We start from the raw sequence: 13,303 nt of genomic DNA on the forward strand, positions 1-13,303 counted from the left end.
CGGCCTTGGTTGCTGCCCAAGCAGCGGCACACAACGCAGAGGCTGCTGCCAAGGAGGCCATCAACAACACCAACGATCAGGCTCAGGCAGCGATCGAAGCCAACAATACCATGGCGGAGGTGGCTGTTCATGCTGCCCAAGAACAGGCTCAACATGCCGCTGCAGCAGCATAGAGGGAAAGGGATCGCGTTATAGCACGACGTCGGAGGAACTACTACCTAGAGCACGGGAGACGCAGCATCGCGAGGAGTGCTCCTGTGCCAAGGAGACGCCGCCTCACTCTCCGGGCGATTGTTTCACCGCCCCTTGCACTGCCAGCTCCACCAACACCACTTGCAGTGCAGCCACCAACCGTGGAGGACTCCCAGGAGGAGGAGATTGAGCTAGAGGAGGTGATACCAGCCACACCGGAGCCACCGGAGCCTCGTTTTGAGCTGCACTTTGTGTCAGCCGTGGACTACCCTTACCCTTAGAGAGGTGACAGTTTCTAGAGGAGTAAGAGCCTGTAGTGTCCCACTCTTGGGAGAGCTATGCTAAAAATAAACTTTAGTTATTTTCTTGGATGATTATGTGTCGTAGCAGACTATACCGACCCCTTGTGGTATAGTTCCTACTTTATCTTACAATTGTATGCATCGGTTTATTTGGAGTTAATGAAATGTTTTATGGATTTTCCAATCGCTTGTTGTTTATGCTTTGTTTAAGGGTTAAGAATTTTTTCCCTCTTGTCTATTTTAATCCTTGAAGCGATCCACAGGATGAATGCCAACTGCGGAGGACGTGGAGGCCGAGGCCGAGGTCGTGGAGGCCGTGGCCGTGGTCGTGGTAGAGGACCAGCTTTTGAGGATCCAAACTTTGAGGAGGACTTTGAGAATGAAGAGGAACATGAACAAGAACAAGAACAAGAACCTAATGGAGGAGAAGACACACCACCACAACCACCTAACTGGCAGCAAATGATGTTGATGCAAACTCAGATCCTGCAGCAGTTGGCAGCCAATGTTGGTAATCAGAATCAGGGGCACAACAACAATCAGTCCAGGCTTGCTGAATTCATGAGGACGTAGCCACCTACCTTTGAAGGTTCAGCAGACCCTCTTGATGCTGATGACTGGTTGAAGGACATACAAAGGAAGCTCAACTTGGCAAATTGCAATGGGGCTGATCGAGTCAAGTTCGCGGCGCACCAGTTCAAAGGTGTGGCTGCAGATTGGTGGGAGAACTGCTATGATGCACATGAGGATGCCCAAAGTATCACGTGGAATGAGTTCTCTGAAGCTTTCCGTATTGCTCACATCCCTGCGGGCATTATGGAGTTGAAGAGAGATGAATTTAGAGCTTTGGTTCAGGGAAAAATGTCTGTGACAGAATATTTGAGCAAGTTCACACAGTTGGCTCGCTATGGAAGGGCTGATATTCCAACCGAGGCAGATAGGACAGCAAGGTTTTTGAAGGGGTTGAACCCAGGGCTGAAGGACAGGCTAGTCTCCCATGACTTTCCCACTTTTCAGCATCTTGTCAACAAAGCTATCCTGCAGGAAAACTCTAGGAGAGAACTTGAGGAGCATCGCAAGCGCCGTGCACCACAAGGTCATTCTGGGGCAAGTAGCTCTCGCCAGAAAACAAGCCAGCATCCAGGCTATCGTGTGCAAAAACCTTCAAGGCCAAGCAACAACTCAGCACCTCGCAACATGTACAAGACTCCTAGAGCCGAAGTGGGAGGACAGCACGCTAACACCGCTGCGAATGTTTGCTACAAATGTGGGGCAGAAGGGCACTTCGCGAGGGAATGTCCTAACGGGAAGGCCGGGCTGACGCCAGTGAAGTTCAACTTGGATTCTGCCACAAAGACTCCAGCCGCAGGCCGAGGGCGCGGTATACTCCAAACACCGGGGAGTGGATCGCGTATACTAATTCAGGCAGGACGTGGTCGAGTCAACCATGTTACTATTGAGGAAGCTCAGGAGGCACCAGATGTCGTTATTGGTATGTTCCCAATCAACTCATGTTATGGTTTAGTACTTTTTGATTCTGGAGCTTCCCATTCGTTTATTTCAAGGTCTTTTGCTAAAAACCACAACTTTCATATTGAGGTTATGAGTTCGCAACTATTGGTACAAACACCTGGGGGAGTTATAAGGGCTGGGTTGAGATGTCCAAAAGTGATCCTAGTGATTGAAGGAGTAGAATTTCTAGCAAATCTCATCTTGTTAGACTCTAAAGGTTTGGATGTCATCTTGGGAATGAATTGGCTGAGTAAACACAAGGCTAAGATAGACCGTGGCGCTGGGTCTATATTATTGACTGATGATATAGGGACCATGGTGGAATTCAAGCCCAATACCCCATCTCATCCTGAGACAAAAGCGACGCTGCATAGTATGAAGGAGTTAGAGGTCGGAGATGTTCGTGTGGTGAATGAGTACCAAGACGTCTTTCTAGAAGAATTGCCCGGTCTACCACCAGACCGTGAGATTGAGTTTGCCATTGAGTTAGTGCCAGGCACCGCTCCTATTGCAAAGAGACCTTACAGAATGCCGGCTAATGAGCTAGCTGAGATGAAGAAACAAATCCAAGAACTAGAAGAAAATGGCTACATTAGACCGAGCACCTCACCTTGGGGAGCGCCGGTATTGTTTGTGAAGAAGAAAGATGGCAGCATGCGCATGTGTGTGGATTATCGTGCTCTAAACGAGGTGACTAAAGAATAAATATCCTTTGCCAAGGATTGATGATTTGTTCGATCAACTGAAGGAAGCCACTATATTTTCAAAGATAGATCGCAGATCAGGATACCATCAGTTAAAGATTAGACCAAAAGATGTGCCAAAAACAGCTTTTGTTACCCGCTATGGTCTGTACGAGTTCTTGGTGATGTTCTTTGGGTTGACGAATGCACCTGCATACTTCATGAATCTTATGAACAAAGTATTCATGGACTGCCTAGACAAGTTTGTAGTGGTATTCATCGATGATGTGTTAATCTACTCACGAAATGAAGAAGAGCATGAGAAGCACCTTCGAGTGGTATTGGAAAGGCTAAGAGCACATCAGCTTTATGCCAAGTTTAGTAAGTGCGAGTTTTGGCTGGAGAAAGTGGATTTCTTGGGACATGTTATCTCGGCTGAAGGCGTAGCTGTGGATCCATCCAAGGTTGAGTCTGTGCTTAATTGGAAACAACCGAAGAATATTCCAGAGATACGCAGTTTTCTTGGGCTTGCTGGGTATTACCACCGTTTCATAGAGGATTTCTCTAGGATTGCAAGACCCATGACTCAGCTAATAAAGAAAGACACAAAATTTGACTTAAGCGCCTGTTTTAGTTCTGTCAGATATTCGGAAAGATTTTGAAGTTTATTGTGATGCTTCCAAACATGGGTTGGGATGCGTGCTAATGCAGCAAGGCAAGGTTGTGGCATATGCATCGAGACAGTTGCGCCCCATGAGGTCAACTATCCTACACATGACTTGGAATTAGCTGCGGTAGTGCACGCTTTGAAGACTTGGACGCATTATCTCATTGGGAATAGTTGTGAGATATACACTGACCATAAGAGCCTAAAATATATATTCACTCAACCTGATCTAAATTTGAGGCAGAGGAGATGGCTAGAGCTAATCAAAGACTACAATCTTGGCGTGAATTACCATCCTGGTAAGGCCAATGTAGTAGCTGATGCATTAAGTAGAAAGGTGTATTGCAATAACTTGATGATTCAGGAAGGACAACCAGAACTTCATGAAGAATTCAAGAAGTTGAATCTTTACGTCGGTATTGCTGAAAATGAGGATATGCTGGAAGTGAAGTTCACGCTGGAAGATCAAGTAAGAGAAGCTCAGAAGAATGACAAAGACATCGAAGAGATTCGACAGAATATAAAGTTGGGGGAAGCGCCCGATTACAAGGAGGATGAAATGGGAAACATTTGGTTCAAAGATCGTTTATTGGTGCCAGACCAGAAGGAGATCACGGAAATAATCATGAAAGAGGCTCATGAGTCATCTGACTCTATACACCCTGGCAGCACAAAAATGTATCATGATCTTCGAGGAAATTTCTTGTGGTCTACCATGAAGCGAGAAATTGCCGAGTATGTATCTCAATGTGATATATGTCGAAGGGTCAAGGCGGAACATCAAAAATCCGCAGGATTGCTTCAACCACTTGAGGTCCCCGTGTGGAAATGGGAAGAGATTGGAATGGATTTTATCACAGGGCTTCCGAGGACAGCTTCAGGCTATGATTCTATATGGGTTGTAGTGGATCGATTAACCAAGTCTGCACATTTTATCCCTGTGAAGACTAAGTATGGTGGCGAGACACTAGCTGAACTTTATATGTCCCGAATTGTGTGCTTACATGGAGTTCCCAAGAAGATTGTGTCAGATAGGGGAACACAATTCACATCTAGGTTCTGGAAGAAGGTACATGAGGCACTTGGCACACAATTGAACTTTAGCACGGCCTATCACCCTCAAACAGATGGCCAAACAGAGCGAGTAAATCAAATTTTAGAGGATATGCTTCGAGCATGTGCCTTGACTAGCAGGCACAGTTGGGACAAGAGTTTACCATATGCAGAGTTCTCTTATAATAATAGCTACCAGGCCAGCCTTCAAATGTCACCTTTTGAAGCTTTGTATGGAAGGAAGTGTCGCACACTTCTAAATTGGCATGAAGTGGGAGAAAATCAAGTATTTGGACCTGACACTTTGGAAGAGGCTGATAAGCAAGTGAAGATGATCCGGGATAGGTTGAGGGCAGCTCAATCTAGGTAGAAGTCCTACTCAGATCGGCGTCGCCAAGACTTATCATTTAAGAAAGGTGATGACGTTTATCTGAAAGTATCACCACTTCGTGGTATGCGTCATTTTGGGATCAAAGGGAAGCTAGCTCCTCGCTACATCGGTCTGTTTGAGATTACAGCTCGATGTGGAGAGGTAGCCTATGAGTTGGCACTACCAGAAAAATTGTCCAATGTGCACAATGTGTTTCATGTGTCACAACTGAAGAAGTGCTTTAAGAAGCCACAAGAGGAAGCTCAGAAAATTGCACTAGAAAGCATAGAGGTTCAGGATGATTTAACCTATGAGGAGTATCCTGTGAAAGTTTTGGATGAGCAGCTACGAACCACCAGGAGAAAGGTGATAAAGTTTTGCAAAGTGCAGTGGAGCAATCACAGCGAGGATGAAGCAACATGGGAACGTGAAGATGACCTTAGAGAGGAGTTTCCAAATCTGTTTCCTTAGTTCTTGAATCTCGGGGTCGAGATTCCTTGTAAGGGGGGGTGGAGTTGTAACAACCTGATTTTGAGTCAATTTCTTTTTCTTTTTCATAAGCAAGGGATGTTACATCATACTCTATGTAAATAAAGTACATTGGTTGGAGTTGCAGAAATTAATCCCAAAAGTGTTTGGGAATTAATTTGGCATAGAAAAAAGGTGGAAATATGATTCCTTAATACCCTACTTTGTCTTTTGGGCTTTGAATTAATTTTGTCAGTTTCATCATGTCTAACTGGAGACGCAAACTCGTTTTCTTAGATTTTTCTCTGGGTGAAACTTACCATACAACTGGTGCGGGCGACAGCTGGATCATTGGTTGAAGGAGCAATTGTTAGCCTGTGTGGGAGCAATTAGCTGCCCGTAGCAGATGAGGCCTAATAAGTCTTGAATCTGAAGATTGTGACAACAGTGTGGCCACATGCTATATGGGCTCTGGCTTGGTCAAGTAAGCTAGTCAGCCTTAGGTGCCGATGATGCCGTACCGCAAATGGGGTGTCACCTGAGATGGGAGAACCCTCGGCACAGATGGGGTGTCATGGACGGCACATGATACTTTCTTGACATACGGACCTGTCTTCTTTCCCTTCCTTCCTCCCTCTCTAACTTCTTGCTGGAACTGAGGATTTGGGTGAGTGGTCGAGGACCCTCGCGTTGTTGGATAATGCTTTTGAGATAAACTTGATTTTATCAAAACCGTCTTCATCAAAAGTATAGTTGTATTTCAAACAAAACCGCTTTTATGCAAAAGAACCATATAGCCTTCCTTTGAAGCCAACATGCAGTTATCAGGGTTCCTAGAGGGGGCACGCTGAGTACGTAATGTACTCATGACGATGGTTTGTTGTTGTCGTTGTTGTACAGAGTACCATGAAGAAGAATACGTTGACGGCGACTACTACGGTGAACCTGAGGAGTGAGGCCTCGTGTGCTACATCGACTGCCTGTGGCTGAGATGGAGGCACCACGCGTCGTTTATTGTTTTCCGCTGCTATTTCAAACTTGTAATAATAATGCCCCAAGACATTGCTTTATGTAAGCCGAAGGGCATTTTACTATTCAAACTTGTGTTAACTTTTGAACTGTCGTGCAACGAGATACATTTCGCATGTACATTAGCATTTCTGGTCTAGTGTTACATGGGGTCTGGGAGTTTGTTTCCGGTTCTCACAAAAATTGACTCATAGGTGTTCAGTAACTTCAGTTGGCTCACCCAACTAATGGTGAAAATAAACTGTTATTAGCAGTAGTACTACTAAACGGTCTACAGTAAACTATGATCAATCTTGCACACCAGATCAGAACCACGAATGGATAAGATTAAGGACATGATTATTCGAGGCAAAGAAAGATAGCAAGGGCTCCTTACCAGGACACGTAGAAAGCGGGCGAGTTCCTGTTCAAAGCCGTGCCAATCTTTATGGTACGGAGGTAGTAATCATTTAATTAAGACGCAAAACTCAGCTTTGAAATTGGAATTTCGCTGGACCCACACTGGATGAGATCTTAATATAGTTCAACAGAGCACACTCGCATTTCATAAGATGTCGTGCTTGGAAGCTTTCGAACCTAAATTGTTGTCGTGGTTTAAGTTCAAATTTAAACTAAAACCACCACAAAAATTTAGGATTGAAGAGAGTATACATGAAGATGATATATTTCTTCCATCCAACAAAAAAATGTCTTAAGTTTGTCAAAATTTGGATGTATCTAGACATGAATTAGTGTATAGATGAACTAAAATTTTGTCGAAATTGAGACATCCTTTGTTGAAGGAGGGAGTACACGATCTTAGAGCAAGTCCAGCAGCTCCCCTAAAGCCTCCCCTATACCAAATTTGGAGGAAAAAAAACCAAAAATCAACATCCAGCAGTTCCCCAGTTCCCCTAAAGCCTCCCCCAAATTTCGGCTTCCCCGATCCAGGCCTCCTTCTCCCCGATGCATCGGGGAGCCCAATCCCTCACCCTATCGACACGACGTCGTCCCTCCCGCCAAAACGAGCTTGCCACCACGTCCTGCCCTCCTTCTCCTTTCTCCCGCCACGAGCCGACCGGGGCCAGACGCGAGGGGCGGCCGCCAGCACAGATGCGGGCCGCGGCCATAGGCGGGCGCGGCGGCCAGTATGCCGGAAAATAATTGTGAAGGGTGACTAGTATGCCGGAAAATAAAAAAAATTGCACTGGTTACATACCTATTGCGAAACATCCTTGCGTTGAAGGTACAATTCACAGCAAAATAGTCCTTGTGGAGACACTGAAAGCGTTTCGCAAATTCGCGCTGAAGAGAATGTCGTCCTGGAAGTGAACCTCAATGGCGCGGAGCATCCAACCTCGCCTGTTCTTCCTCGGCTATGACTGCAACCATCATGAGATCCTCATCATCAGACGAGGAATCTTCGCAAAATTGACGTGCCAAGCTTCGGCGGCGACTCATTTTGTTGTGGAAAGATGCAAGAGATATGGTGAAAACGAAGTAGAAGAGGAGGCAGAAGCAAGATTGTGAGAGATATGAGAGCGAGCTGATCATGTATATATAGATAAAAAAAACTAGCCGTTAGAAATCCGGCCGTTCAAAAACTAGCTGTTGGAGAGGTAGCCGTTGGGTTTCAAATAGAACAGGTGAGATCTGTTAGGGGAACTGCTGGAGTTGAACAATTTTTAGGGGAGAAAATTTTTAGGGGAGTCCCCTATTTTGAGATATAAGGGAGACATTTTAGGGGAACTGCTGGACTTGCCCTTAGAAGTTAGACTGAGTTTGACCCATTAATGTTCCTCGAGTCAGATTGTGATTTGCTTATTGCAATTTGACATGCAAACTGTAAAAGGTTCAACAAGCAACGAGTTCAGATAATTTGGTTGTGCAAATGCAAGCAACATGTTCTAATTTTGTTCTAAATCAATCTTCTTAAAGTTTGACCAAATTATAAAAAAATATACTAATATTTACAGTTTAAACTGAAACATGCTAAATGTATATAGCTTCGGAGGAGAGAGTGATTTAGTACGTATGCTTCTACCAGTCAGGAGGCCACCTTATGTTGATTGATTTGGCTTTGCAAAATAGATTCGACTTTTAATAAGAGTCACCTTTAATGCGACATCTATACCACTAAGGCACCAAGAAAGGGCGGAAGCTGGGATAGGCCACGTCGATCCTCCCTGCAGCACGCCGCGTCGTGCTGGGCGCGCGCGAGCGAGAGAGAGCAATTGGACTGTCCTTATCCCGTCCATGGGTCCTGCCAGGTTTGGTAGCCTTTGTGTCTTTGGTCGATTTTGACAAATAGACCTCGTGGCCGATCTATTTCACCGGATGAACTTTGTTCGAATCTATTTCACCAGGATAACCCTTTCGCTCAGCGCTCTACGCGCAGGCGTTATTCTACCTGCATTAGCGCCGCATCGCGCTCTACGCGCAGGCGTTATTCTACCTGCATTAGCGCCGCATGGTAGTGCGCTATGTACCTGGCACCGTGGTAGTATGAGCTAGCGTGGACTTGCTGGCAAGGATGGGTATGTAGCGCCTTATGGTACGACGCAACATAATAACATGTAGCGCGTCCACTTAAGGCGCTACATAATAACCGAGGCTTATATCCTTAGCCCATCCCGAACCCTAGCTCCACTCCATTCTTCCCCACGGACGGCGCACGAACAGACGGCGCACATTTTCTCACCCACCTCGAGAGATCTTCGAATCCAAAGGCTAGGTGGGTCGATTTTGCCCCCCCCCCTTCCCCCCCAAGCCAAGCGCAGCAAGGTACCCTCCCCCATCCTCTTCTTTAGCTAGATTTTTGTTGGATTTTAGGGTGGAGGAATCTAGGGTTTTTGTTGGTGTCCCCCAACTCTGTCCGAATCTATTGGACCAGGATTTTTGTTGGTGTCATGAAACCTTAGGGTGGCGGAATCAAGGGTTCAGTTTGGTTTGTTGTTTTGATGTTGACATCCTATGGCAGCATATATGTGTTGGATGAATTTAATTCTTGTATTTCGAAAGTCAAGATTTGAGGGACACTCTTAATTTAGGTTAAGGTTGGAGGTGATAACCTAGCATTGTACATCTTTGGAACCATTAAGCTGATAGTTTCTAGTCTTCAGGGCGTTGATGATAGTTCTCCATTCTAATCTTTTTATAGATGGCAAGAATAGTTCATGTTCATTACGTGGACAAAGAGGCTTTTTTGGGAGGCAATGAAAAGTCGGATGTGGAGGAGAGAGACTTGGTTTTCGATTGTAGTCCTACCTATGGAGAGCTATTGGAAGCTGTGCGGATTGAGTTGGAATGGATGGATCCAAGTGCTGTGGTGGAGTTGGAGAGAAGACTCAATGTTGGGTTCGGGTCTCACCTCCGATGGAAGACCATGCGCATATCTTCCGAGCAACAATGGGCCGCATACAAAGAGACGGTGGCGGCATCACAAGACAAGGCTCTTGAGTTATTTGCTACAAGGAAGGTTGACGGCAGTTTTGACATTGCAAGTCCAATTCGAAGGCAGTCTCAATGTCCAACATCCGCCAGACATGAACCAAGTTGACGGTAGCGAGCATCTTGAGTTATTAGCTGGAAGGAATGTTGATGGCAGTTTGCACATTGTTAGTCCAGTTCGAATGGAATCTCACATTCTAACAACTAGTCCTCCTCACATGAACCAAGTTGACGACAGGGGGCCTCCGATGCGTCAACCAGCTAGCCCGATTACATCATCACAAGAGAATGATGAGAACTGGGCGATGATAGGGATGATAATTTGCATGACAATAATGTTGGTGATTTGGAGGCATACTGTTTGCACGAGGACATGGATCGTGACCTACCTTTTGGCTGTTCTTATGCAGCGGATTCGGATGACAATGGTCCCGAGGAAGAAGTAGATGAGGATGGGTTCACAACGAAAGAAGCCAAAGTTCATGAGAAGTTGTTAGGCCGTGATCATCGGCTATCATTGTTCCGTGATGTTAGCTTGGCGGATGAAGCCATTGTAGACGGTGACGACGGTAATGCGCTTGGACCAAGACCCATTTCATACCGGGATATGAATGAGGATGACTATGTCATTCAGTCCGGTATGAGGTTTCGAACTTTGTTGGAATACAAGGTATGGATAAAGGAGTACTTTGTTACGTATCATCATCCATACAAGGTGATTCATGCCGACACCAAGCTTCGGTACGCTATTAAATGTGTGGAGGATGGATGTCCATGGATTGTGCGTGCAAGACCACTGAAAGGAGGGCCCGAATGGCACATATCTAGTTGTTGTGCAACTCACCTTTGTACAGGAAAAAAAAAGAGATGACAAGGATGTGAAAATAGATCACCGCCAACTCACCTCCGAATTCATCGGCTACAAGCTTTCCAATTCCATCAAGTCACTACCGACAATGTCGATCAAGGAAGTCATCGAACTGGTGGATGCTCTTTTCCATTACAAGGTGAAGTACGGGAAGGCATGGAAGGCGAAGCAAGCCGCATTCAAGATGTTGTATGGTGATTGGGAGGAAGCATACAACCGGCTCCCTAGGTTGTTGGGAGCGATGCCTCATACCAAACCGGCATGGTTCATGTGGTCGAGCCTTTTGGCCAAAGAACTAGAATTTCCAACTGTGCAAATGTCCGAGTTTTTGGCCGTGCATTCTGAGCTTTCGAGCAATGCATAAGGGGTTTTCAGCACTGTGCAAATGTGTATTGTTCAATACACATTTGACAAGATGAACGAGTATTTCCTCAAATATCTCGAGGAAACAGATAGGCAGATTGCTGAAAAGAACAGGGCAAAAAAGAAGTACTTGTACTGTACCCACCAAAGGTGGACGCATAGATTACATTTCAGACACGAAAAGCGGACTCCCAAAGCGATGTATGTTTTGATAACGATGAATGGATCTACCAAGTGAATGAGCCCGGAGGTACCACAAGTGATGGTGTGCAGCACGGAGGCCGGGCGTTCGAGGTCTCACTAAGAACATGCGAGTGCTCCTGCATGAGGCCCTCGTTGATTCATCTCGCTTGCTCGCACTTGCGCACAGCAGCACGCTTAAGACATGTGGATTATAACCATCTGCTCACCGTGAGGGAGTCAGAGGTGACTATTGAGAAAACTAAGCTGACATGGGAGGGCACCCATGTCTTGACCAATCACGGTGGCTCGAGTATCACGGACTTCAACTTTGGCCGGATCTAGATCTTAAAGTTGTTTCACGTGAAAGACGCAAGACAAAGCGTTTTAGGGGTGACATGGACGGCAGGTCTTATGGAGGTCGGCGAGAATGGGGCAACAACATTTTTCATGAGCCTAGTACTTTGGCCGTTGTGGAAATTGCAACGGAGTGGGACACAATACTAGAGGTTGCAGTAAGCAATGTGGTAGAAAAAGATCGAAAGGGAATGAGGCAAGCACAAGCAAAGAAGTACATATCCATGGATGTGGTGGCCAGTGCTGCCAAGGCGTTATTGCGCGACTATATTAAGCTTAGCGCATCAGCCTAAGGTGTTATTGCTGCTGATTGCCAGTGCTGCCAAGGTCCAGTACCGATTTCTCCTGCCGAAATATTCGTGTAACGCCCCACCTTAAGGCGCCAGACAACAACGTATAGAGCATTGTCGGTCGGCGTTAACATGCAGTACCACTCGCACGGCTATATTCTTCGGACAAAGGGTTGTACCGCCGGGCTCATCAAACTTGGAAACCCTAAAAGGACCCCTTTATAAACACGGGCACTGCTCTTGGTCCCCAACTCCCCACCTGTCTCCTCAGAGCCGCCACTCCATTGCACTGCCCCCCCCCCCCCACGCACCACATTGCCGCTTGTCTCTCGGGTGCCAGCATCCTACACCTCCACGGCATGGAGCACTCGGCTCAACCGGCCTCCGGCACGCCTTCGCCGCCCGTCGAGGTCGCTGTTGTGGTGAACCCGAATTCACCACCTCAACTCGCCCTCGTCAACCCAAATGCGCTGATCCAGAATGGCGCGCCGGTCGTGCAGGCCATGCCGTTCCTAGCTCCGGCCATGGTTGCGGCTCATCAAACGCCGCTCCCATTGCCGGACGAGGACACCCTGTACATGCTACTCAACATAAACGGCACACCCTTGCAGTTCAACGCCCCCGTTGGTCGCCCCACTGTGGTTTCCCTTGCTACGATGGCTACATGGGCGGGCCTCAACTACAGCGAAGTGGCAAGGGCTTACAATGCGGGTACTGGTCCCTGCCTCCGTTTTGGTTCACGTGTTGCCATCAGCGGCTCGAACCAAGTGTTGCAGGTTGGGAACGAGGCCTCTAGGGCCGTCATTATGCAGGATGATGAGCGTGTTGTCGTTGTGGGCAACCACAATGGGAACGTCCTCTGCGTTGCTCTCATTGGTGGACCTATCGATCCAGTCAGTGACACTCTTCATGTCATGCACAATCTCTCCAATGGTAGCGTCGTCATCTTACTGCTTGGAGTTGCGGCTTCCATTATGTACCGCCACGCGTAAGGCTATCATTTAGATGTTATGTACTAGTACTGTTAACCCCCATATGTATTTGCCTACTAGCACCACCGAACGATTTAGATGCAATGTATTAGGTATTGAGTAGCAGTATTAAGCACCATATGTATTTGCCGTATGCTAGGGAACACGGTAGGCTACGTGAGCACAAAATAAAATTTTCTACCGATTCCGCCCGGACCAATGCTGTAGATAATGGATCACGAGATTACCGCTAGATGCGCAGACCCGTAGCGGAAGTAGAGTTGGTGATGCGTGTCGATGCTGAGTAGTCGATCGGCCTGTTCCACCTCGCCGATCCCACGAACACTTGCTTGGTATTTTTCTTGATATCCTCCACTGCTGTTTTAAGCATCCCTTGCAATTCAGTGACTTTCTTTTCAATGCCATGCATATGGTAGTTCTGAACGAACTGCGCATAGCTCGGAGGAAGAGATGCCAGAATTGTATCCGTGGCCAACTCTTGGCTCAACGGAAAGCCCAGCTTCTCCAAGCTTTGCATGTAACCAACCAACTTGATTACATGAGGGCTC

The 13,303-nt window shown here is 46.7% G+C and overlaps 1 protein-coding gene across 1 annotated transcript; it reads left to right on the plus strand.

Moving 5' to 3' along the window:
* Positions 1-761: 761 nt before the first annotated feature.
* LOC112269241 lies at positions 762-6,430 on the plus strand. The gene is made up of 2 exons (XM_024455482.1): positions 762-1,986; positions 6,148-6,430. The coding sequence occupies exons 1-2, from the start codon at positions 1,311-1,313 to the stop codon at positions 6,201-6,203; spliced, it is 732 nt and encodes a 243-aa protein (XP_024311250.1). The 5' UTR covers positions 762-1,310; the 3' UTR covers positions 6,204-6,430.
* Positions 6,431-13,303: the final 6,873 nt, after the last annotated feature.

Source organism: Brachypodium distachyon, chromosome 5, assembly GCF_000005505.3.
Source record: "Brachypodium distachyon strain Bd21 chromosome 5, Brachypodium_distachyon_v3.0, whole genome shotgun sequence".
Taxonomy (NCBI): Eukaryota; Viridiplantae; Streptophyta; class Magnoliopsida; order Poales; family Poaceae; genus Brachypodium; species Brachypodium distachyon.

What these genes read in the sequence shown, in the direction of transcription:
- LOC112269241 (XM_024455482.1), top strand. Translation starts at nt 1,311, where the DNA reads ATGGAGTTGAAGAGAGATGAATTTAGAGCTTTGGTTCAGGGAAAAATG. An exon ending in GGCACCAGATGTCGTTATTG is followed by an intron (nt 1,987 to 6,147) that starts GTATGTTCCCAA and finishes GTTGTTGTACAG; the next exon opens with AGTACCATGAAGAAGAATAC.